At 39.1% G+C, this 27070-nt stretch overlaps 1 protein-coding gene across 2 annotated transcripts in view; it reads left to right on the top strand.

The window, feature by feature from the left end:
• KIAA1958 (KIAA1958 ortholog) overlaps nucleotides 1-15837 on the top strand; it is a 168900-nt gene extending 153063 nt beyond the window's left edge. For both annotated transcript variants that reach the window (XM_067040931.1, XM_067040932.1), the window contains 2 exons: nucleotides 1592-1764; nucleotides 13961-15837. In XM_067040931.1, coding sequence (XP_066897032.1) covers nucleotides 1592-1764; nucleotides 13961-14767 — 980 coding nt within the window. In that variant the 3' untranslated portion in view covers nucleotides 14768-15837. The remainder of the gene's footprint in view (nucleotides 1-1591; nucleotides 1765-13960) is intronic.
• The last annotated feature ends 11233 nt before the right edge of the window (nucleotides 15838-27070 follow it).

Below are 27070 nucleotides of genomic sequence, written 5' to 3'. Positions count from 1 at the left end.
TTGGTGGTGCTGAATTCTCTTAGCTTTTGCTTGTCTGTAAAGCTTTTGATTTCTCCATCGAATTTGAGTGAGATCCTTGCTGGGTAGAGTATTCTTGGTTGTAGGTTCTTCCCTTTCATCACTTTAAGTATATGATGCCATTCCCTTCTGGCTTGTAGAGTTTCTGCTGAGAAAGCAGCTGTTAACCTTATGGGAGTTCCCATGTATGTTATTTGTCGTTTTTCCCTTGCTGCTTCCAATACATTTTCTTTGTCTTTAATTTTTGCCAGTTTGATTACTATGTGTCTTGGTGTGTTTCTCCTTGGGTTTATCCTGTATGGGACTCGCTGTGCTTCCTGGACTTGGGTGGCTATTTCCTTTCCCATGTTAGGGAAGTTTTTGACTATAATCTCTTCAACTATTTTCTCGGGTCCTTTCTCTCTCTCTTCTCCTGTGACCCCTATAATGCGAATATTGTTGTGTTTAATGTTGTCTCAGAGGTCTCTTAGGCTGTCTTCATTTCTTTTCTTTCTTTTTTCTTCATTCTGTTCCGCAGCAGTGAATTCCACCATTCTGTCTTTCAGGTCACTTATCCGTTCTTCTGCCTCAGTTATTCTGCTATTGACTCCTTCTAGTGTAGTTTTCATTTCAGTTATTATATTGTTCATCTCTGTTTGTTTGTTCTTTAATCCTTCTAGGTCTTTGTTAAACATTTCTTGCATCTTCTCTGTCTTTGCCTTCATTCTTTTTCTGAGGTCCTGGATCATCTTCACTATCATTATTCTGAATTCTTTTTCTGGAAGGTTGCCTATCTCCACTTCATTTAGTTGTTTTTCTGGGGTTTTATCTTGTTCCTTCATCTGGTACATAGCCCTCTGCCTTTTCATCTTGTCTATCTTTCTGTGAATGTGGTTTTTGATCCACAGGCTGCAGCAACAATTGCAATTTAAAATCTGTTTGCTCTCCTCTGAGACAATTTGAGCCTCTCTGGAGCATGCCCCTTTTTCTCTAATATTCTACTTGACCTTCCATTCTGACTCTAAGCTAGCTGATGGGTTGTGGAGTCAGGGTTGCAATCTCTCTCTATCAATTTGTGAAAATAAATAAAGAAATATGCTAATACCTTTTAATTCAGAGCTGTCCAGGATGACAAATAAGATATTTGAGATTATATGTTGCAGAGAAGTAACAGCTCTTCATGTGCTAAGGAAAAGAGAAAGGATGTGTAACTTGTCTTCCTTTCTTTCTATCCTTTTGTTGTTGTTGTTAACATAAATGCTATTTTTTATAGTGAAAATTTTAGATAGAACATTCTTTGTTTTTCTGCATTCATTTTTTCCCTTCTATTATTGTAATGCCTGCATTAGTATATCAGTTAATACATATGGCCAAATTGTTGGGATTAAATGCAAGGTTACTACATCAATTTCATGCTATAAACATTGTTCCCTACTGTATTTATTCTAATTTATATATACTTGATAGAAATTTCATTTTTTAACGTATTATATCTCTTAGGAGTTTTCTACTGTTTAACAGGATCCGAAGATACAATTATCTGAAAAAGGGAATGGCAAATTATTTTAATGCCTTTTATTGTTTTTGTTTCTAGCCTATTCTACTAAGCTCAACAAATTTCCTGTATTTAATATTAATGATGACTTGAATGATCTGTGTACCAGTGCAGTAAGCCCAAATACGACCAAAGCAACACGGTATGCCCTGAATGTGTGGCGATATTGGTGTATGACCAATGGGCTCAAAGATCACACAGACATCACCAAGGTAAGAAACCCCTAAGTTTACTTCTTCTTTTGGTCAACTTCACTGAGCTTCTATGTGCCAGGCACTGTGCTAAGTATTGTGGGGAACACGGAACAGGTACTTTCTGCCTGAGGAAACTTTGAAAGACCATAAAATAGAAAGAAAAATATCCACAGTAGAAAACAAATTAATACGTGTTCTCAGAATTTATAGATCAGAAGTGCCAAAAAAATTCAGATGGATAAATTAATTTCAGTTTGTTGAGACTAGCAAAGGGATAGATATTTAAACTGTATTTTGATGGAGAGGTAGGGTTTCAACAGAATTGAAGACAAGGGTCTTCTAGGCTGAGTCATGTAAGAAGAGTAAAATTTAGAGGGATAGACCCACTTGCCTGCAGCAGAGGCTTCGTATATGGGAGTAGTGGACTATAAAACTGGATTTTGACAACCCTTAAATGGCATGCTGAAATCTTGTGAATATTGGGAAACCATTGAAGTTTTGTTTTGTTTTTGTGTTTGTTTGTAAGGAGAGATTTATTTGAAGGATTATTGGGAGGGGGCAGCAGAGAAGGGACTGTTATAATAAAAACACTCTGACCATAAGATCTGCAAATGTCTTAAGGGTTAGGTGAAAGGGAAACACTGAATTTTTTTGAACAGGAAGGAACATAAGAAACATAATATTATAGAGCAATGAATTGGAGGTGATGAGCAAAAATGTATTTAATATTCTTGGTCCTCAGTGTCCCCAGTTGTAAAATGAACCCTTACAGTCTCTTCCAACTTGAAATGTTTGAGGGTTGTGAATAGAAGGGAAAATTCTTGGACATGTAGAGTCAGAACAGAAAGATGTATTTTGATTTGGATATGTTGAGTTTAGATAATAGAGATGTCTACCAGATGGATATGTCGAATAAGCATTTGGGAAGGTGGGATTTAAAACATGGGGGAAATGTTAAAGCTGGAAGTATAGATTCAAAGATATTGCAAATAGAAGTCATAACGGAAGCGCAAGGGCAGGTGACATCTCCAAGTTTGGGTGATGTGTTTAGGGCACCAACAAGAGATGAAATAGGAAATCCAGGTTTCTACTTCTGGCAGCATGTTGCCCTAGGTACTGTGAGGGGCCTTTCTGCTGTACTTGCAGAAAGAAAGGGAGCCATCCACAGGGTCAAAACAGGAGCAGTGTGAGCAGTAGGCACGTATGAAAGGCAGGGCTGTTCCTCAGGGCTTATGTTGATAACATCATTAAGAAGGGAAGAGGCAGGGAGCTAAACTGAAGAATCCTTGATTGAGGAGCAGACCCTGAAAGTGTCTAAAGAAGTTCTTGGTCAGTAGCATACCCTGGCTCCTTGCAGAGTCATATGCTAATAATCTTTGAAGGGAAACATCCAAAATATAGGTGCTCAGATTTTTCACAGATTAAGACCAACTAAATGTGTGCTCATTACAAAAAGAAAAATCACTATCCAATTAAGGAAATAAATCACCATGAATGAGAATGAATAGAAACAACAAAGAACAGATTTAGACACCAGGGACTTTAGATAGTATTTGTAAGTTAAGGATGTATGAAATGTTTGTTGAAAGAATGAAAAGAATTATAAAAATGAAAAAGCAACAACATAATAATCAAAATGATCCAGCAGATTAGAAAATAAATTGAAATTTCCACTTGTGGCCATAGGGAATAGAAGGGCCCAGAATTACTCTCCTGCTGTAACAACTAGAAAATTGGGCATAATATATGAAATAACTCTTCCTACAGAACAGGCAGCACAGGACTTGATCCCTAAGATGGGTGCTTGACCACCTCTCAGGCTTTCTGCCTGGAGACAATTTTTAAACTGCATTGAAGGGAGGGGAACCCAAACTGAGCCTGGCAATCTTCTGAGGTGAGGGGAGGCAGAAATCAGGGCGGCTGAGGACATGAGAACAACTAGAAAGAAGTTACAACATTCATTGAAAAGATAAGACAAATCCAGAATTTAATAATGTAAAATTCACAATTTCTAGCATACAATCAACAGTTACTATACATAGGAAGAAGTAGGAACATATAACGCATGCCCAGGAGAAAAATCAGTTAAGTCTTTCACTTCCAACCAATTTGGAGGAGATTTACTCACCTGCCAGAAACAACCAAAAAACAGACAAATGATATAACTAATTATTTTTGCAAGGTATTTTATAATACACAAAGAAGGGCAGTGATCTCTGAGAGATGGGAAACAAGGTGAGCCTTACATGTGCCCCAGCTTGCTGCCTTGAAAGAGTCTACAGGGCTGTGGTGCAGGGAGGGAGCATGCAGGCAGAGCCCAGCAGATTTGCTGAGTTGAGGAAATGGGACTGAGTCCAGAGAGACCCAGGTGGCTAGAATTGTCATAAGAGAATATTCGAAAGTAGAGAGTTACACAGAAAGAGAACATGAGAGAACTGAAGCTATTCTGTCTCAAATATTCAGCTGAGTATTGATCAACATCTGCATGTGAGGAAACTAGCCGAGGCTGGCCAAAAAAGAAAAAAAAGAAGACACCTGAAAGAATCAGAGGTAGTAGTACCTGGAGCTCACACAGAACTGGAAACAGTACCTCTTCCCACCAGTCAGACTGGAAAAACCTCAGGATTCATGGGGTAGAGACTTTAGAAAGGTGTTGCATCAAATGTGGAGAATAATTAGCCACAGACTGAGCTTTGCTCTAACCCTACCCAACAAATCTTAAAAGCAAGACCCAGCTACATGAAAAGGTGCTAGATATCACTAATCATCAGGGAAATGCAAATCAAAACCACAGTGAACTATCACCTCACATCTGTTAGGATGACTATTATCAAAAGACAAGAGGTAACTAGTGTTGGTAAGGATGTGGAGAAAAGGGAACTGTTGTGCACTACTGGTGCAAGTGTAAAGTGGTGCAGCCACTATAGAAAAAGAGTATGGAGGTTCCTCAAAAAATTAAAAATAGAACTATCATACGATCCTTTATCTAAAGGAAACAAAAACACTAATTCAAAAGGATATATACACCCCTGTGTTCATTGCAGCACTATTACAATAACCAAGACATAGAAGCAACCTAAGTATCCATAGATGGATGAATGGATAAAGAATATGTGGTGTATAGATACAATGGAATATTATTCAGCCATAAAACAGAAGAAAATCTTGCTATTTGCAACAACATGGATGGACCTTGAGGGCATTATACTGAATGAAATAAGTCAGACAGAGAAAGACAATTACCATATGATCTCACTTATATGTGGAATCTAAAAACAAAGAACAAAAAACCTCCTAGCTACAAAGAACAGATTGGTGGTCACTAGAGGCTGGGAATGAGCAGTGTTGAAATGGGTGAAGGTGGTCAAAAGGCCTGGGGATGTAATGTGCAGCATGATGACTATAGTTAATAACATGGTACTGTATATTTGAAAGTTGCTAAGAGACTAGATCTTAAAAGCTCTTGTTACAAGAAAAAAAATTTTAACAATGTGTGGTGATGGGTGTTGACTAGATTTATTGTGGTAATCATTTTGCAATATATACAAATATCAAAATATTGTTATACACCTAAAACTAATACAGTGTCATATGATAATTATATCTCAGGTTTTTTTTTAATTAAGAAAAAGCAAGACCCAGAAGGGTCAGTTTTCAAGTAACTTAACTATGTCCCAGAACAAACCTTAAGAATGTTTATAGGAATATAAGAATATCCAGAACCCAAGAAATAAAATTCACAATCTCTGGCAACTAAACAAAAATTTTCAGACATGCAAAGGAGCAAGAAAATATCAATATATCACTTAAAGAATGAATCAATCAAAACCAACCCAGAACTGACACAGATTTTAGAATTAGCAGACAAGGACATTAAACCATTATTATGACGAAAATAAACATGTGAAAAGCTGCTCATTAGACCGCAGGGAAATGCAAGACAAAACCACATGAGATTCTACTTCACATTCAGTAGGAAGACTAGGATAAGAAAAACAGATAATAACAAGTGTTGGTGAGGATGTGGAGAAGTTGGAACCCTCATACATTTCTGGTGGGAATGCAAAATGATGCAACTGCTTTGGAAAGTCTGGCAGTTCCCCAAAAGTTAAACATAGGGTTACTCTCACCCAGCAATTCCATTCATAGGCATATACTCAAGAAAATTTAAAACATATATCTATACAAAAACATGTACACAAATATTTGTTGTAGCATTATTCACCATAGCCAAAATGTACAAACAACCCAAATGTCCATCAGCAGATGAATGGATAAACAAAATGTGGCATATCCATACAATGGAATATTATTTGTCAATGAAAAGAAATGAAGTACTGATACATGCTTACAGCATGGCTGAACCTTGAAAGTGTTATACTAAGTAAAATAAGTCAGACACAAAAGAGCAAATATGTATGATTCCATTTATGTGAGGTACCTAGAACAGGCAAGCTCATAGAGACAGAAAGTATAATAGAGGTTATCAGGGGCTGGCAGGGGGAAGAAATGTAGAGTTATTGTATAATGAGTACAGTTTCTGCTTGGAATGATGAAAAAGTTCTGGAAATGAGTAGTGATGATGGTTGCACAACATTGTGAATGTACTTAATGACACTGGATGGTACACTTATAAATGGTTAAGATGGTAAATTTTATATTATGTATATTTTACCACAATAAAAAAGCAAATAAATCTATTAAAATGTAACAATTTCACCTTTATTAATAATAATTTTAAAATTCATTTTAAAATTCATCTGTTCTCATAGACCCTCATCACCATGTCTTTAACCCCTAACCTTAACCTTTTCTTTTTTTTTTTTTTTTTTTTTTCCTTTTTCGGTACACGGGCCTCTCACCGCTGTGGCCTCTCCCGTTGCGGAGCACAGGCTCAGTGGCCATGGCTCACGGGCCCAGCCGCCCCGCGGCACGTGGGATCCTCCCGGACTGGGGCACGAACCCCTGTCCCCTGCATCAGCAGGTGGACCCCCAACCACTGCGCCACCAGGGAAGCCCCCAACCTTAACCTTTTCTAGGTCAGAGGATCTTGTCTTCCAGACTTTGTGAAGTCACTATGAAGACAGTTGTCCATTACTGGGAAACTTTACATTTCCCCGCAGGAATCCATGAAAAGTGCCCCATTTCCCCATAACCTTCATGGCATAGGTAACATATACATCTCAGGGGGTGAAACTGTCTCGATTGTCCAGTTGGGTGTGCCTTATCATCACTTCTAGTTTCTCCTGTGTTGTTTGGAGGAATAATGGATGAGGAAGAAGATATATTTCAATCCTCTGTCTCACATGGGCCACTTAAATATTTTTAATGATTAAATTCTTAAGAAAGAGGCCAGTCTCTTAGAGCATTAGCCAGTATTTAGTTAGAAGAAGGAACTGTGGCATCAAGGTCCATAGTCTTAATCTCACCTTTTGGTCTCAGTGCAAGGTATTTTTAGTCTAAGTGTGTCTTTAAAGATAGATATAGCTAGCAGCAAACAAGCTAGGTTACAGCTGTTTATCATGGTTTGGCAGCTGGTAAACCTCAAATTTAGTTATTTTTTCAAGGAGGAAAGCAAAGAGTCAAATCAGACTTCAAAATGTCATCTAAATAAGCAGAGTGTACCCTACCAGTCTCACACTCTCATCACTCTGTGATCTACTATGTGTGTTCCACGTGGTATTTTTTTCTTCATAAGTGTGACCTAATCCTCACTGATACATCTCCCTCAAAGTTGCTATCTCATTGATTTACATATTCCTTAGCCTCACTCAGAAAATAGAGCATCTTGAAGTTCAATACCTGTCTTTCTCAATAAAGTGAAATTTAGTAACTGCAAAAATGAAGTCATTTTTATTGTCATCAGTGGTTACTTCAAGATTCTTTTTTTTTTTCCTATTAGAGTACTTGTAGTTCACAAGCATTTTCTCCACTTTCTTCATCCCCTAGTCAAGATTATCACAAAGGGGAGTTTGAGGCATTCCCCAAAGTAACTCTTGGTTTTACTTGTCTAATCCTTTCAGTTGCCAAGGATTACTACATAGTTCCAGAACTTTGGGATTTGCCAAGCAAGTCAGTCTTCTTATACTGCTCTTTCCCACCTGGAGTCATCTGCCCCATGACAACCTCTTATTTCTCTTTGGTCATTTTCACATCAAGAAAGCCCAGTTTGGGGACTTCCCTGGTGGTCCAGCGGTTAAGACTCTGCGCTCCCAATGCAGGGGGCCCGGGTTCGATCCCTGGTCAGGGAACTAGATCCCACATGCATGCTGCAACTAAATATCCTGTGTGCTACAACTAAGACCCGGTGCAGCCAATTAAAAAAAAAAAAAAGCCCAATTTGTAATCCATGGTGAATTTGATGTCCAGAGTGGCTCATGAAGGAAAATACTTTCCTGCAATGTCTTCATAACAATTTAAGACCTGGAGGAATAATTATCAACCAAAACTCAGTCTGAGAAAACTGAGGCAAGCAACATAGGCCAGAATGAACAGTTTCTTGTGTACAAAGAATATAAATTTTGTGACTTGACATTTCTTCAGGAATTGCTTTTGCTGTGATTTTTCTTTGAAACTTGTGGTATAATCAAGAGAAATGTTCTGCACCCTAAGTCAGCTTGGTTCTCCTGACTCCAGGGTTAATTCATTGCTTTAACCCATGTTTATCAGTTCATTGGGTATCTATGATACATTTCAGGCCTTCTGGTAGGGTCTTCAGCATGAAGAACCAGTCATGTATGAGATGTCATTCTTGCATTCAGGAAGCTTTCAGTCCGCTTTGAGAGACAGACATATAAATAGATAAAAGGCTGTGAAATATGGAGAGGGCCATAATAAAATTTAAATTAAGTGCCTTGGGATCCCAGGTGAGAGAGTAACTTTGCTTAGGGAAGCTGGAGAAGCCTTCTATATAGACAGCAGAATTTGAGCTAGATCTGAAACAGGAATAGAGGTTTTCCAAATAGAGAAGTTTAGAAGAAAAAACATTCTAGGCAGAGGAAATAGCATATGCAAAGACTTGGAAGCATGAAAGAGCTCTGTGGTTTCTACGAATGGCACAAAGTTCAGTGAAGCTGGAAAACAGAGTATAAAGAGAACAAAAGATTAATCTAGAGAAATAGGGTGTGTATCAGTTATCTGTTGCTGCATAACAAACCACCCCAAAACTTAGTGGCTTAACAGAACATTCATTTTATTTGCTCATGATGATATGGGGTTTTCTCAGCTAGAAGTGGTTCTTCTACTGCTCTCACTTGGGATACTCATGTGGGTACAGTCATCTGTATATTAGATGGGAGGCAGCTTGTCTCTGAGTCACATGTTCCTGAGGTCTAACTGGGCTTCCTTACGTGGCAACGTCATGTACTAGGACAATGGAGGCAAACCTGTAAGATGAAAGCAGAACCCCTTGAGGCCTAGGTTTGGAATTCACACATTGTTATTTCTACCACATTCTATTGGCCAAATTAATTCATGGCCAGCCGCGATTCCAAGGGTGGGAAAATAGATTCTACTTCCTGATGGGAGGAGCAGCAGAGTCACATTGCAAAGGGGTGTAAGAACCGGGAGGGGAGAGATGGTTGTGGCTGTCTTTGTAAACAATCTACCATAGGGTAGAAGCAGATTGTAAAGGCTTGCATACAAGGTAAACAGTTTGGAATTTATCTGAAGGGCAAAAGGAAGCTATCAGAGGTTAGTTGTTTCGTTTTGTTTTGTTTTGTTTTTAAACACTAAGGCAGTAGGATTTTCTGCTCAGCACCCCTTATTTAAGGAACCATTCTTCTCCTAACAATCCCCATGGTTACTGCAGAAGCCATTATGTTAGTACAGTGACCCACCTTTTGGTTGGTTGTTTGGATCAGGAGTGGGCCAATCAGAATCCTTCCTTCAGACTTTTTTTCTACTGAAAATGAGAGTTGGACTCTTGCCAGTACCTGAAGCTGTAAGATATAACCCTTGGGGAGTGCTAAGTGGCTACATAAAGAAAGCAGCTCTGGGGCTTCCCTGGTGGCGCAGTGGTTGGGAGTCTGCCTGCCGATGCAGGGGACGCGGGTTCGTGCCCCAGTCCGGGAAGATCCCGCATGCCGCGGAGCGGCTGGGCCCGTGAGCCACGACTACTGAGCCTGTGCGTCTGGAGCCTGTGCCCCACAGGAGGGCAGGCCGCGATAGTGAGAGGCCCGCGCACCGCGATGAAGAGTGGTCCCCGCTCGCCGCAACTAGAGAAAGCCCTCGCACAGAAACGAAGACCCAACACAGCCAAAAAATAAATAAATAATCTTAAAAAAAAAAAAAAAAAGGAATATTAAAAAAAAAAAAAAAAAAAAAAAAGCAGCTCTGTACAGAGACGCAGAGGTGAGAGGTGGAGCCCTGATGGCCCTGAAATCCACTATTTCTGATATCCCTCTTTGCCAAGGCTTTTTCAAGTTTGGTCTCTCTCTTGGAACCACACAAGTCCCAGCTAATACAAAGAGGTAACACCTGCAAGTAGGGAGTTGCAAGTGACAGCATAAAAATCTGAAACCAGATGAGTTTTGGGTGTCATGGTTATTGGGAAGTTATATTAACTGGTTTTTACTGGTATGTAAGAAAACTATCGCTTTTTATATTTTGTATGCAGCCACCCTATTCTTTCTGATGGCTTTTCGACTGAATCTCTTGGAATTTCCTAGACCAACAATTAGATTATCAGAAAACAATTGTTTTGTGTTTTTCCTTTCCTATATGCATATATACATACATACGTGTGTGTGTGTGTAATTTCTTTTTCTTGTCTTCCTTGGTTGGCCAGAATCTTCAGAACATTGTTGTATAATAGCAATGATATTCATCATTCTCATCCTATTCCTGACTTCATAAAAAAGATTCTAATGTTTTCATCTTGGTGTAATATTTTTAAACATCTTTATTGGAATATAATTACTTTACAATGGTGTGTTAGTTTCTGCTTTATAACAAAGTGAATCAGCTATACATATACATATATCCCCATATTTCCTCCCGCTTGTGTCTCCCTCCCACCCTCCCTATCCCACCCTTCTAGGTGGACACAAAGCACCGAGCTGATCTCCCTGTGCTATGCTGCTGCTTCCCACTAGCTATTTTATATTTGGTAGTGTATATATGTCCATGCCACTCTCTCACTTTGTCCCAGCTTACCCTTCCCCCTCCCCGTGTCCTCAAGTCCATTCTCTACATCTGCATCTTTATTCCCATCCGGCCCCTATGTTCTTCAGAATCTTTTTCTTTTTTAGATTCCATATATATGTGTTAGCATATGGTATTTGTTTTTCTCTTTCTGACTTACTTCACTCTGTATGACAGACTCTAGGTCCATCCGCCTCACTATAAATAACAATTTCGTTCCTTTTTATGGCTGAGTAATATTCCATTGTATGTATGTGCCATATCTTCTTTATACATTCATCTGTCGATGGACACTTAGGTTGCTTCCATGTCCTGGTTATTGTAAATAGAGCTGCAGTGAACACTGTGGTACATGACTCTTTTTGAATTATGGTTTTCTCAGGATATATGCCCAGTAGTGGGATTGCTGGGTTGTATGGTAGTTCTATTTGTAGTTTTTTAAGGAACCTCCATACTGTTCTCCATAGTGGCTGTATCAATTTACATTCCCACCAACAGTGCAAGAGTGTTCCCTTTTCTCCACACCCTCTCCAGCATTTATTGTTTCTAGAGTTTTTGGTGATGGCCATTCTGACTGGTGTGAGGTGATACCTCATTGTAGTTTTGATTCATCTTGAGTGTAATTTTTATAGTTCATGTCTGTAAAATACTGTTCATCATAGTAAGAGGATATTTTTTCTTCCAATCTAAATTTAATTTGCATTTTTGAAAATTTGAAGTGGATAGCATATTCTTTCAAATAATTTTTCAGTAATTATCAACTTCATATTATTTCTCCTTAATATATAAATAACTCAATTTTATTGAAGTATTTATTACGATTGAGTCATCCTTACACTCTGATAATCCCTACTGGTCTTGATGTAGATTGCTTTCCTGCAGTCCTGAATTTGATAATATAGGCAGCCCTCATTTTGCTGGTACCATGTTAACTGCTACTTGTGTATATCAGAGCCATGCCCTTGCTTGCATGGCTCTAACATGTGTACATTTTGTTTTACATTGGTGCTGGGCAAAACGAAATCACTAGTGCTTTACTTAGGGGAGTTTACATTTATATTCATATACTTTTTTTTAACATCTTTATTGGAGTATAATTGCTTTACAATGGTGTGTTAGTTTCTACTTTATAACAAAGTGAATCAGTTATACATATACATATATCCCCATATTGCCTCCCTCTTGCGTCTTTGGTATAATATCTATCAGATTTGGATTAGAAAAAAATGAAGAACGCTTATTTTTCCCGTGCTCCAAAACTGTTTACATACAAAAGAAAAGCTGAGTCAACTCCATAATGCCATCTCTTTATGAGTGACATACATCTTTGACAATCATTTCATTCTCTTCTCTTGTTTGGGGCTCTTCAGATCTCTTACCTCTTATTGAACAAACTTTGGTGATTTATATTTTGCTAGAAAATTGTTCAGATTATATTTATATTTTCAAATTAATATGCATAAAGTTTATGATATTCTTTCATATTCTTTATTAATTTTCTGTATAGTCTTTCTCATTCCTAATATTGTTTATATGTATATTTCCTTTCCTCTTCTTTCTCTTTCTTTCTGTCATATTTGCTAGAAGTTTGTCAACTTTATAGGTCTTTTCACAGATTACATATTTTCATTTTTTATCTATACCAATTTATATCTTTTCCAGTTCATTAATTTGTTTTATTTTTATTGATTCACTCTACTGTTTTTGAATTTGATTTACTTTTTCTAGTCTTTTGTGTTGAATAGTGTTCACTTATTTTTAATAAAGTTTCTAACAAAGGCATTTAAGACTGTAGTGTTATTGGAGTATATTTGGCAACACCTCATACATTTTGATAAGTAATGTTTTCAGTTTGCCTCCTTTTTTTTTTTTCGGTATGCGGGCCTCTCACTGTTGTGGCTTCTCCCGTTGCGGAGCACAGACTCCGGACGCACAGGCTCAGTGGCCACGGCTCACGGGCCCAGCCGCTCCGCGGCATGTGGGATCTTCCCGGACCGGGGCACGAACCCGTGTCCCCTGCATCAGCAGGCAGACTCTCAACCACTGCACCCCCAGGGAAGCCCAGTTTGCCTCATTTTTAATCTATAATTCGGTTTTTAATTTCTTCTTTGACCCAAGGGCTATTAGAAGAATGAGTGTTACCTGTACAGTTTCTACTTTTAAAACATCTCTTATTGAGACTATCTTTTGTCCTAGAATGTGTATTCAACCTAAATTGACTATGAGTGAGGTCTGGTTTTATCTTTATGGCTCCCTCTTGAAAGTAAAGCTTTCTTATCCACCAGCCTTCCTTCTCCTGCCATGCCTAAATAAGGAGTAGTCTCTAATTGTCAGTATAATCATTAAGTCTTCCATATCTTTTGAACAAATAGTGACATTGAAACCCTATCGATCGTTAAGTCAGAAATATTTCCAGACTTATTCAGATAAATTCAAATGAAACATCAAGGGGCATTAACTTGCTGTGCAAAATGGACATGTGAGTCATCTTTCCCTACAGCACCAAGTACATGCAGAGATCAGGGAAATTAATGTCGTAATGATTCAGAGTTTGATAAGTTTAGTTCAGGAATTCTTCAAAGAGGATGGCTGAATTTTATTGACAGGGAGGGAAGGAAATGATTTGCTAGAAAAGAGACGAAAGGGCTTTCCAGAGAGGAATAGTGAAAGTTACAAGGCCAATAATAAAAATAATAATTACATATATATATACACACACACACAAATATATATGTTGTGTGTATGTGTGTTCATTACTATTTACAAACCCTTTCACATCCACTACTTTATTTAAGCATTACAATAATTCTTTGAGAAGGTATGATGATTTTCTCCCGTCCTGTTTGCTTAGAACACTGCAGTTTAAAGGGACTAAGTGGATGGAGCCCAGTGTGGAACCTAGATCTTCCAGCATGAAATTCACTGTTTTTTCCACTATATCATGCTAAGAAGGCAGCCCTCTAGAGGGCTGTCCAAAATACAGCCCCTAGTGAGATTCAGGAGAAGGAAGGAGGGGTCTGGCTACTTGGGTGTCCACAGATGTGTAACCTCAGTGTTTGTCTCATTTGAGATCCCTGCAGTGAAGCTGAACGAGCTGCTCGAGAACTTTTATGTCACTGTTAAGAAGAGCGACGGCTCAGACTTCCTGGCCACGTCGCTCCACGCCATCCGCCGAGGCCTGGACCGCATCCTGAAGAACGCGGGCGTGGGCTTCTCCATCACCAGCAGCACCTTCAGCTCCTCCACCAAGAAGCTCAAGGAGAAGCTGTGGGTGCTGAGTAAGGCAGGGATGTCAGGTGCCCGTTCTCGCAACATCGTCTACTTCTCCCTCTCTGATGAGGAAGAGATGTGGCAGGCAGGGTGTCTGGGGGATGACAGCCCCATCACCCTTCTGTCCACCGTGGTCAAGTACAACAGCCAATACCTGAATATGCGGACGCTGCAGGAGCATGCTGATCTGATGTATGGTGACATCGAGCTGCTCAAAGACCCACAGAACCAGCCCTATTTTGCCCGGACAGACAGTGTCAAGCGGGAGAGTCGGAGTGGTTCCACTCGAGTGTGCCACGGGAAGATCTACCACGAGCATTCCAGGGGACACAAACAGTGCCCTTACTGCCTCCTCTACAAGTACATGTACATCCACCGACCACCCACCCAGATGGAGGCCAAGTCCCCTTTCTACCTTACTGCCAGGAAGGAGGCTGCAGACATGGGCAGCGTGTGGTACGAGGAACAGAGGATGGGACTGAGGTCTCTTCGGGGAATTGTCCCGAACTTAGCCAAGAAGGTCAAGCTGGAAAACTGTGAGAACTTCACCTTCGTCTCATTTACTCAGGTCTCCCGGAGGCTTGGCTCCCACAGCTGCTGCCAGTGAGTCTCCCCTGGGTGCCAGCCACCACCCAACACACCCTGGCAGGCGGGCGCTCCCCCTGCAGCCAGGGCCAGAGCTCTGAGGAGGCAGGGATGGCAGTGACTTCATGGTCAGGTTGGTCTCTGTCAGTGGGACTTCCTATTTCTTTGACTTTGGGTTTGTTTTTTTTTAACTGAAAGTAGATGAATATTTAGGATATTTTATCCAGATGTGTGTCACCTTTGTTAAATTATAGAGTCTAATGCACTGTATAAAGTACTACATACACAAGAGTGAGGAAGTTCATTTTATCTAGTGCCTTTTTAGCACAGATTTTCTCAAAAAAAAAAAAAAAAAAAAGGGAAGGGGGAAGAAAACTGTTTAAGTAGTCATTAAAAAAAAAAAAATCCCAGTAGCCTAGTAGCTTTAGAATGTTATAAACACTTTGTGGAATTACACTCACAGTGAGGAACTAGGAAGAGAGAGGCAGACATGTTAACTATTTCCAGGAGAAAAATTGCACCTGGCACTCCTGCTTATGTTTTGTTGATGGATAACTTGGTCCTGCAGAGCAAGCAGTGTGGCTTGATGGAAGCACGCTCCGTCATGCTGATAGGAAGGTGGGGACTGCTCTCAGCACTGGGAGGAACTTGACCTCTGCATCAGTGGAGACACTTTTATGAGAAAAGAGTAATGCACCAAACGGTGCTTGTGAGAACAAGGTTTCCAATGAACTAGATGGTTTGTACCATGCGGGAATTTCCAGTAGTGAGAGAAAGTGTCTTGGAAAAGCGGTCTGCGATCAAAACGTGAAAAACCTCCTGAAGCAGAAGTGCCTACGTTTTCTTTCTCAGTGTCATGTGAAAGCTATTTTCGTTTGAACATATTTTAGAGGTATTTTTTTTTCATCTGTTCTTTGTGTCATACAGTTGTTCTGTCAGCATATAGCATTGGACTGTAAAACAACTGAAAGTAATTTTCAGGCGTAACCAGGAAAATCCAACAAAACAAGCTGCAAAGAAAACAAATTCCAAAATGTGTTTATTAAAGAGTTTTGAAATATGTTTGTCAAAGTATGACTCTTTCAGCCACAAGAGATCTCATCATTTTAGGTTGGCACCAGTGCTTGGGACACGAGGATGTAGGCAACCTACCAGGTAAGCAAACCCAGCAACAAGGGCATAGTTGAAAAATCAGACCATGATGATAGGTTATCAGTGCAGTTTGAAATCATTCCACTCAGGTGAGATTGCACCTGACCACTTGTCATTCAAACATTAACAGAATGTTATCATAACTGCTCTGAATAAGTGAAAAGGGAGCCCAAAGAGGACTAATTAATAATAATGATAATTTCTAGGGAATCTTTATTTTGTATTTGAGGAAAGACTGCCACAACTTCATACCATTTTGTTCCTGTGTATGTTTTCCAATCCACAATTGAAAGTCTAGTATACATTCATTTTGTAGGAGTACTAAAATCAGCCCTATTTCTTTTTCAAAACATTATTTTAGTATTTATTTTAATTGTTTTAAAAAATCATTCACTGGTCATTGAAATATATACTACTTCCTTTACCAGAGAAGACTCAACCAATGCTGCCTTAAGGTTTAATGTTGCTCCCTTTTTAGTTCCTGCACATATATTTGGCTTACTAGTTGATCTTTCCTGAATATAGATTAACTTTGGAATGTCTCCATCTGTATATAAATAACAGGTAATATTTAATAAGCAGTGTTATGACTTGATATTGCACACTGTTCTGTTGTAGTTTCCTATAGGGGTTTTAAGGTTTTGCTTAAAAGAGACACAAAACACGAGGTACAGTTTCCTTTAGTGGGTGAACACCCAAAGGAAATTTTGTTTGAGGAAAGCACATGGTTGTTTTTCTTGTCAGTACTGCACTTAAACAGAAATATAACCTATGTGAACTATCAGGCTGGGCCTGCAGCTTAATTAATAAAACCTCCATTTTTATTTTAAATAGATTCAAGAAGAAATTGCCATTAGATATCACCGGGATCTTTTCAGATTTTAACGTTTCCAAAAGTAGCAATAACTGATCCAGAGGCTGTAATCTTTCTGTTGATAGTGGCTTTTTATCAGCTGAATAACGATCTCTGCCTCAGGTTTGTCACTTATCACCTATTTGATGGACTTTCAACCCTCAGAGTTCTGAAGTGAATGATTATAATCAAAGTGAGGAGGTAGAATCTCCAGTGATACCTGATGGAAGAAAGGAATCATATCTCAGCATCCTAAATGTGGTTCATTACATGCCTCCTGTGCCACCCACCGTATAGGTACTTTGTCTATTATATATTTGTGTGTATATGTGTATGTGTGTATGTGCACACACACTTTAAGTTTATATGTGATAACACCTAGTAAACCTGCTAATATGGTGAAGCACCTATCCATCTATATGGCTGTGTCCATGCTCAGAGGATCTGAAGGGGGGCAGAGTAGCTAGCTCTTGTTGGGCTTCAGAGCTAAGGCAGTTGTTCTGTCTTTTCGGCCAGCTGTAAACCATACCCTCTGGGGACTCCAGGGTTTTCTACTCTTGGCCTAAGCCAGGAGAAAGGAGATTCCCAAGAGAAGAAACGGGGAGGTTAAGAGTGTTTTCTTCACTTACCTTTAGTGTTTTTTGCATTCAGAAGTAGGAATGAATACCGGGAACTTGCACATTCACCGAGCCTCAAGTGGCCGTGGCTCTGCCTCAGGAATGGTAGTGCTGTAGGTGTTATGGGACGACCCAGGGTGTCCTTTGGGTGAGCTCTTGCCCCCAGCACCTTCTGCACCTGCTCTAAAGGAAGCCCTGCTCGCCTGGTACCTCCTCCCCAAAATTTAGCCAGTCTCCCCTTGGAAGTTTATTCCAGCAGAGATGATGGGGGCATCAGCTTGAAGGGTATGATTCAATGAAATGTAAAGGCTTTAGCACAGCACCAGGCACATAGTATTATTTATGCAATAAATCTTAGTTATTTTAGTTACAACCTTTGGTAAGAGTAATAATATTATTCACCTAATCTGCACTATACCACTTATTCCTTCCATTATGGAGATTCTCTCTCCTTTAAACTGTTAAACTTGAAGAGGAAAGCAAACCTGACAATGTGGTCACACTTATACCCATAAAGTCTACCTCCAGCACCTCCAAGCCCTGATACCTCAGATATAAGCAAAAACAATTACAGCATAGAGAAGCCCTGAGAGGCGTTATGAGAAAGTTTTCCCATGGTTTAGTGTGTTTGCAAAGGGGAGTATTATAGGAAAACCTAACCAAAGTTGTGAAAGAAATGGTCTCCTCCGTCATGTGGCATTTCCCAGCTTTCCTTGGATTATATGCTGTATTAATCTGCCCTGACTGATAAATGTTTATAGAAATGTGAAACTCTGTTACTCTGATTTTTATTTTAATTCAACCTCATTAAAAGCATCGTGCTATACCCACCCTATCAGCATGTTCATAGACAGCTGTGGAGAAGATCTAGACAAAATAATCCTCCTGTAGAAGCGGAAGCCTCTAGCTATAGAAGGAAGATTACCACGCTGGCAGCACCTTCTCTACTCACTTGGTAAATGCTGATCTCACTTTCCTCAGCTGTGAAAGGAGATCGTCAGAAAAGATCATCTCCAAAGTGAATAATGTTACATTTCTGCAATTCCTCAAGGCCATGTAGTTAGGAAGTGGCAAAACTAGAAGGCAAAATTCCTAATTCCTCAAGATCATATACTGAATCTCCTGAGTGCTTCTTGCTATATTGGAACGCTTGCTTTAGGAATAACAATTTTCTTGAAATTTTAAGTTTGACAGCTCCTTAAATTATTTTGCTATCTCTATAGGCAGCAGAAAGTTATTTTTCTCAGGTTAGGCTAACACTAACCACATTGTTACCACTTAAATAAACAAATATTTATGTTTAAATATTACTCTTATCAAACAAGCATCACTTTGTTGCTCCTATTGAAATCTGGATTGCTAACAGTGGGTTCTTGAGCTAGTAACCAGTTAACTTTAGGCAGCAAGAAATGCAAACGATGAAGATCTCAAAGAAGAGTTACCTTATTTTCTCTACAGGCGCTCCAATTTAGTCTAAGTTAAGACCCATACATATTGAGAAACTGTTAACAAACAGCCCTGGGCTTCCCTGGTGGCGCAGTGGTTGAGAGTCCGCCTACCAATGCAGGGGACATGGGCATGCCCCTGTCTGGGAAGATCCCACATGCCGCGGAGCGGCTGGGCCTGTGAGCCATGGCTGCTGAGCCTGCCCGTCCGGAGCCTGTGCTCCGCAACGGGAGAGGCCACAACAGGCTGCGTAGCGCAGCCCTGAACCAAAGAATGCATTAAAAGTTTCAAATTCATGTATATCTTTAAATGCTTTTACTTTTGGGGTGAATTTTTAATGCTCTGTTTTAAGAGAAAAACATTCAGTTGTTTAGGCAAAGTTCTTAGGTAAAAATCTTTGTTGTGTTTTTTCATATAAATTATCACCTAAGCAAAAACAGGAGTGGAGGGCGAGATTGGTGATGACCTAAGGCTGAACTCCCTTTCTGAAAGAAGAGGAGGCTGTGGGGAATGAAAAACTAGCTTATCTCTGGAAATTCCTATGTGTTCTGTATCCATGTATCCTGACATCATAGGATTTCCCAAAACTCCTATGAGGGAGGCTGCCCATCATTCTGGCAAAGTTTGCCTATTTTGATGATGATTTTGAGTACTTCTATTTCTTTATAGCCCAAGAAATCCAGAGAGGTTCCCTATTTTTTTTTTTTTTTTTTGGTTTTTTTGGGTTTTCTTGCGGTACGCGGGCCTCTCACTGTTGGGGCCTCTCCCGTTGCGGAGCACAGGCTCCGGACGCGCAGGCTCAGCGGCCATGGCTCACGGGCCCAGCCGCTCCGCGGCACGTGGGATCCTCCCGGACCGGGGCACGAACCCGTGTCCCCCGCATTGGCAGGCGGGCTCTCAACCACTGCGCCACCAGGGAAGCCCCCTATGTTTTAACTGTTGATCAGAATCAGATTTTTATGCTCAATTAAAGTACTTTATTGTTTATCTAGTACAGTTCATATGGAAGTTAATAATTTCAGGAAATACTTATTAAGACCAAAAAAAATCACTGGATTATATGTAGATGCATATTGCTTCCATTACTATTAAAAGCAATTAGATAGATCCCTCTCCCCCACTAAGAATGGGCTCCAAAATATTTTATGGTCAGTATAACTGATTTAATTAATTTCCATTTAACTGTAGTTACTGTTACTGATTTTTTCAAATAAGTTTCTAGTTTCTAGAAGATTCAGATTTGACTAACACTGTGGTAAGTGCTTTCGCACAGCTTCCTCATATTCTCATTTAATTCTCACAACAGCTCTGCAAGGTAGGTCTAATTATTCCCATTTTACTTATTGAGAAACCAAGGCTCAGAGAAGTTGAGTAAATTTCCCAAAGTCTCACAGAGCTAATAAGTTGGAAAACTTAAGTTTGAACCCAGGTCTTCTGACTCCAAATACAGTGCTCAATGCATTAAACTAAACTGCCTTCTTCAGGCCCAAAGAGGTCCATTTATCACAGAGCTTTTAAAAAATTAAACAGTTTCCATTTGTTTGGGAAATATTTCATTTCTCAAACCATACTGTGTCATATCTTATATGTACTCTCTTACTAATTCAATATATTGATATAATTCAATAGCTCCTGGAAAGCCTGGTGGTTTTCTATGAATGAGTATAACATTTTCTGCCTACTGAGAACCTTCTGAGAACCTTCTGTGTTTATCCAATAAATAACTTGTATTATCTATTGTCTACCTTAAAGGGCAGATGGTCATGCCAGTTTATTCTAATAAAAGTCAAGTCATTTACAAACTGCACCTGTTTTGAATGGGTATCATTGCTTAAAATGTAAAGGACTTCCTAGCCTACATCACAATTACATGCTCAGGGTTTTTGCTTTCACTTTTAAATTTTGATGTCAGAGGATTTTTATAATCTTTAGGCTAAAGCAACCTCTTAGCAAAATATACTTATTTAGTCATTTGTTTTCTATTCTTTCCTTTATCAGGGCATGGGGAGTTTTTTGTTTTGAGGCTTAAAAAATAAGAGGTTATAGGTAACTCTGAGACAGCCTAATCAAAATCCCCCATTTTACCAATAAGAAAATCGAAGCCCAGAGATATTAAAGGGCCCATCCAAGGTCAGCAAGACAGTAAGTAGTAGATTCAGGACTAGAAAATTAATCCAGAATCTTTCCTCCAGACCATAGCTGGAAGATTTGGATTTTAAAAAATTAATTAATGGAGCTGTCTGGCAGAAGGCCCCCATTGAGTTCCTGCCTTCCAAGAAAAACACTCATATAGAACCAGAAGAAGGCTACCTCTCAATTCTAGAATCTAGAAGGAATCGATACAATTTACAAGGCACTTGGAAGTGGAGTGAGACAAAACCTTTCAGGTTGTAGCTCACTGTTTTCTTTCGCTTTGCTTCATGAAACAGGTTCTGTGAAATAGAAAATCTGAAAGATATTTAATACTTGTTCTCATTAACCATGTCAGTCTCCTTACTCAGAGCTCTGGTGCCAGAAAAATTACTGGCTTATCCTTTCTCTTAACCAGATGCCACACTATAAAGTGAAAAACTTCTCTATCCCACCCTCTCTCCCATCTCCCCACCCACCTCCTCTTCATTCAGTCCAGCTCCAAGTTCTAGGGCTAAAATGTGAGCAGCAGGCAGAGAGGATCTATTGGAGGCATAGTGCATTCTGAGAAAAATGCCCTTTAGGTGAGGACAAAAACAATAAATAAGCAAGTAGCAGAAAATGCAAATATTGTGATTTTTCATGTATGGTGTTGGATCAGAGATCCAGGAAACCAGACAATAGAAAGGAGAAGGATGCCACTTCAATAGAAAAGTGTTAAACTAGAAACTGGACTTGGAAATATGCACATCTTCTTACCCTCAACCTGTGCATCCAAAAAAGGGATTTGACAAGTGGACAGATAGCATAATGAAAGGCAACTACTGGGTTTGAGGAGAAAGGACCACATTTAAGGATGAGTATAGAGAAAACAAATGTGGCATTAAAAAAAAAAGTGACTGAATGAAGGAAAATGAACAGCTTCCAGAACAGCTGAAAGTAGTCTACTGCAAGAAACAAGAAAATTTTAGGATTCTCTTTGTCATAATTGAAGGAACAGAAGAATTGCTTCTATGCAGTAATAGTATGTTATCTTAAATGGGAATGGATTAAGAGAAAAAGGCAACGGAATAAAATGAAAAAGAAGATAAACTAGAAAGAAGGATTTCAAGGAAGCTAAAAACACAATAGCAGATTAAAATCCACATTGGAAGTAGAAAAGAACAATACAGATGCTTATAAAAAACTCAGTGTGGAACTTCCCTGGCAGTCCAGTGGTTAAGACTCTGCGCTTCCACTTCAGGGGGCATGGGTTCGATCCCTGGTTGGGGAAGTAATCCCGCATGCTGCAGGATGTGGCCAAAAAAAAAAAAAAATCAGTGTGAAGGACAAATGAGATTTTCTTCCTATCGTTCTTTCAAAAGAAACAGGAGATGAAAATAGGGGAAAGATAATGGATTTGGAAGACAGAACATTAGCTAACAATACTGACATTTGCTTTCCTGATGGAAGGAGTATATTGAGAAAAATATCATTAGACTATAAAAATGAAATCTTCCCTGACAAAACGAAAATCTGTGTATTTAGATTGAAAGGCCTCACTGCATTCCAGGCCAAAAAAAGAAAAAAAAACAAAACAAGTGAAAGAGACTTGTACCTAATCACCTCCTGGCAAAATTTTAAACTACCAAGGACAAAGAATGAAAAATCCTGTAGGCATTCAGTCAAACAGTAATAAGTTGCCTATCAGAAAACAACACTCTGGCTCCAGACTTCTACTCTATGGCACCAAATGCCAGGAAACGATGGAGAATTCTGAGGGGAGAAGTTGTGACTCTGGAATTTGATACACATTTTATGTGTAAAGATATGGAAAATATTTTTAGTTATGACAAGCATTGAAATAAACCATGTACTATTCTTATAAAGATAACTTATACTGCAACCTACAAAGCTTGGTTAAATTTTGTTGTTGTAGAATATAATTTCAAGGGACTGTGCGGTATCAGATCATTACCCACTGGAAGAAAGATGTATGCTTTTAAATAGATAATATGGCCAGAAGCCACAATATCCCAAAATGCCCAAAGTCCTCACTTAAAATGGGCTGAACTAATACAAGAAAATGTACCTAAAAACAATTGCCACCTCACAGCATTGTGTTTATTTTTATTACTGAAGTGATGCATGATCATTATAGTAAAAATAGAAAATTCAGATACTTTTTTCTACAAATAAAATTTAAATTGCTGTTTTCCCCACTACCATTTAAAACACTATCCTGAAAGAGTCCCTTGCTTCCAAGTGAGAAAAGGCAAGGGGTCCCCACATTCGTCCTGGTGTCTGATAGCCTAGACCAGAGCTTGTGGAGGCCATCCTGTGTGCTTCTCCACTCTTCCCAAACTCGGAACTAACAACAGGTGCAAAATTAGAAAATTACAGAAGATAAAATCTGTTTTAACAAGAGATCAGGAGAAATGAAACTTGTTTCAGAATACAAATGCCAGAAGAGTTCAGTTTCAACAGTGGGAAGCTGGCTGGGGGCAGTGAGGTGCTTTCCTTAGCTATACTTGAAGTTTTATGGAACTGTGTTTAAATTCAGATAGTAAGGGAATAAAAGCAGTAAAACAAACAAACAAAAACCAAAAAAACCCACTAAATTACTTCCTTCCAGGGTCTACGGTTATCAGTGTTAGAACTAAAGCTGGGTTGCTTTCTTTTGGTTTTCATTTGCTTGCACCGGACAGACTTGAAAACACACAGGAACACTGAGTGTCATTGGCCTTGCTCAGTTCCTTCCTGGTCATATAAAGGTTTTGTCTGTGCCCCAAGTGGTCATGACAATTTAAACTGGAAATTAAAATTTCAACAACACCAGAATGTTTGCTTTAAATTCAGAAATGGAAAAGTGAATGGGTTGCTTTGCGTTTGCTTTGTTTTTCCTTCTGAAGCATAGCAAACCTCTTGCAGATGGAAGGAGCCTCTTCTGGATAAGCTCCAATTATAACCTTTCCCAGGGTCTCCTCTTGCTTGGCTGTGACTAACAAGAGTCTGTTCACTTTAACTACTTAGACAAGAAACACTTTGCTTTTATTGAAATTTTTAATAGTTTCTATGTAGCCATATGTTCCAAAAGATAGCAATAAAACTGTCCTGATGTTTTCACTGTTCTGGATTTTTTTTTTTTTTTTAATGTAGAGGAGGCATCCATAATTTCTTAACACTGGAAACATCATTCTGAAGGACAGAGAAAATGGTCAGTAACTTGAATTATTTTATTGTACCATTTTCAACTTTTTCTTTCTTCCTCCAGTGATGCCTGCACATGTACACAAAAGTATGTGCACATGGGATCACCCGAGTGGGAAAGCACATACGGCATCAATTGTCTGTCATAGAGCATCAGGGTTTCTTGTTCATTTAGTCCAACCCTCTAGTTGATAGTCCAATAGAGTCTTAACAATTTGCAAGGTTCTGGGGTTTTTTTGTTTTGTTTTTTTTTAAGTTGTTGGTGTGTTGTTTGGTTTGGTTTATGTACACGCAGCTTGCCTGTTTAACCCAGATTTTTGAAAATAAAGAAAATGTTAATGTATATTTTATGTCTGTTTTATTAAAATCACTGAGTAATTTTAACTTAATCAGCAGTATGTATGGTTTCTGAATTTTTTTATTTTAGCATCACATTCCTGGAAGTATGTTATCCTTTATATTTTGCAAAACGTAGGGACATTTTGAGCAGTTCTGTGCCTGTATTCTCTGCCTCTGAGCTAATGCTTCTGGTGAAATCAGTTCTGACTGACTCTCCCCCTGGTTCTCTGATATAGATTTCTTCACTTGGCAGGCTGAGGGCCCAGTTGGAAAGCTCTCATGGTGATTGTATATTGACCATTGTATACGTGCCTCTAATGTTTTTCTGCTCTTTAAATTAGTATTTATGGCTTTTGGAGAGTGCTTTTAATCCTAAAACCTTTTAAAGTTGAAATTTACTGTTCTCTATATACAATAGCTAAAATCATTCCTAGGAAACAAGTTTCTGAAAAATACTTAAGAATGAGTGTAATGATGGTAATGGTGAAAAGATGAGAGGTTTCATTCACAATTATTGACCCTAAAGCAAATTTAATCTCTTCTCATTGTTTTGCTTAGAGCAATTATTTTAAAAATCATAGACTCCTGAACCAGTTAAAAAATTTGATGAGAGCTGTAGGTCATTTTCTCAAGAAGATGCGTATTTGCATGCAACATTACATATATAAACCCAAGTTTAAAAACTCCTGCACTAGATTTTTTAAAAATGAGTTGTCTTTTTGAGATCTATGCTAAAATATTTAAGAATCTTCTTCAGAATAATCCAGAGGGGTAGAGAAGGTGGAGGTGTAGATGGTATATAAATTGTTAAAGCAGATCATTGGGTACATGAGAATTCATTATACCCTTCTCTGTTTTTTTGTAGATGTTTGAAATTTTCTATAAGGCAGACTTTAAAATAAACACACAGAAGTCTCTTGTACTAGAGACTCCACAACCCTCCTTACCAATCTTATAGAATCACAGAATCGTCAAGCTGAAAGGAAGGACCTGAGGCGAGGTGAGAGTAACGATGCTGACAAATACAAGTAAGACCCTCTAGATAATACCCAAGGAGCATTTTCAGGCAAGAATGGTGAGTTGTAACAGTAATGGCAAGAACCAGTGAAATTTGAATTGTTAACGTGGCCTTGTTTGCATCTACTAGACAGCAACACATTTTGTCTCTCCCTTTAATACAGAGAGTAGATCTGTGGAAATATGGTTGATCCCAGCAGACTTAGTTGCAACATACAGATTGAGATGTGATCCATCATGCTGAAAGTACCCAAGACGCGCACACTGAGCCAGGGCCCCAAAAGGCCTGGGGTAGCACATGGCCTTCTAGGCCTGAGGACAAATACTCCTCGTGGCATTGCTCCGGAAACTGCGTGCTACCGAAACCTTGAAAGAATGAGAGAACCTGCAGGCAAGGACCAGCAAGGATGTATTACTTAGGGTGGACAGAGCTAGAGGCGTCAATGGCCTGGTGCCCGCCCACCCTCCCTTAGATGCCAAGACATTCTTTCCCAGTGCCTGAGGGCGTCTCTCAGGAACAATACCTTTTGGCTTGTTTCAGTCTGTTCCATCTCCTTTTTCTTGCCCTCTCCCAGATTAGGACGTGGAGCCCCAGAAGGTGTGCAGCCCATCTTCCTTCCCCAGTACTTTTCCTTTTCTGTTTCTTCTTTCGGTTTCCCTATTTGATTTCTTCCTCTGCTTGGGATCATTTTCACTCCCATTTTTGCTGGTAAGACACCAGGGACAGACATGAAAGACATTAAGCAAGATATATTTCAGCAATAAACAAGCTTCCTGTATTACTCATGGGATCCCAAAGAAATAAGGATGAGAAATCAAAATTCCTGCCCGAGTATTTACAATGTACTCAGCTGTTGAAATGTTCAAAATGCGGTCATGGAAGTAATTTAGCACATTTCTAATACACTTAAGTATGGTGATAATGTGTAAGAGTTTGGTCAAATTTAAAGAACCCAGTGAATCTTTTAAGACATTATTAACGAATCTAACGCCCACCAATAACAAATAACCTTTTTGACAGTTAACAGTTAATACGATATTTGTGGTTTGTTGTCTGTCCCTAGGATAATGGCCCAGAATTGAAAGGATGCAATTGGACCTCCCCATAGGCAGGGAACAGCATTATCTAGATGTTTCCTTTTGTCTGTAGTCTCAGGACATGTGCAGACTATGTACAGTTCACTATCACGCATTTCTCCCCTATGTAACAATGCAGCCAGGGCACTGTTTCCCAAGTGTCAGTCATTCGTGTGCCTCCTTAACAATTTTGTGATAGCTGAGTCCACTTGTTCTATTATTTATTTGCTATTTTCTTGAAATTGATCCTTTTCTTTTACTTGAATTTTTAAAAAGCCAGAAATAAATCCTTTTTTTTAAAGCAGGGTTCCTGGAGTCAAACCCCTCAGGTTCAAATTCCAGCTGTGCCTCTTACTAGTTCTGTGACCTTGGGCAAGTTATTTGACCTCTCTGTGCCTCACTTTCTTCATCTTTAAAAAGGGGATAACAATAATATCTAGCTTGTAGGATTGTGGTGAGGATTAAGTAAGAATATTGATACATATACAGCACTTAGAACAATGGC

This window comes from Kogia breviceps, chromosome 8 (assembly GCF_026419965.1).
Source record: "Kogia breviceps isolate mKogBre1 chromosome 8, mKogBre1 haplotype 1, whole genome shotgun sequence".
NCBI classification, from domain to species: Eukaryota; Metazoa; Chordata; class Mammalia; order Artiodactyla; family Physeteridae; genus Kogia; species Kogia breviceps.
The sequence above is the reverse complement of the archived record's forward strand: the minus strand, read 5'-3'. Positions and strand labels throughout refer to the sequence as shown.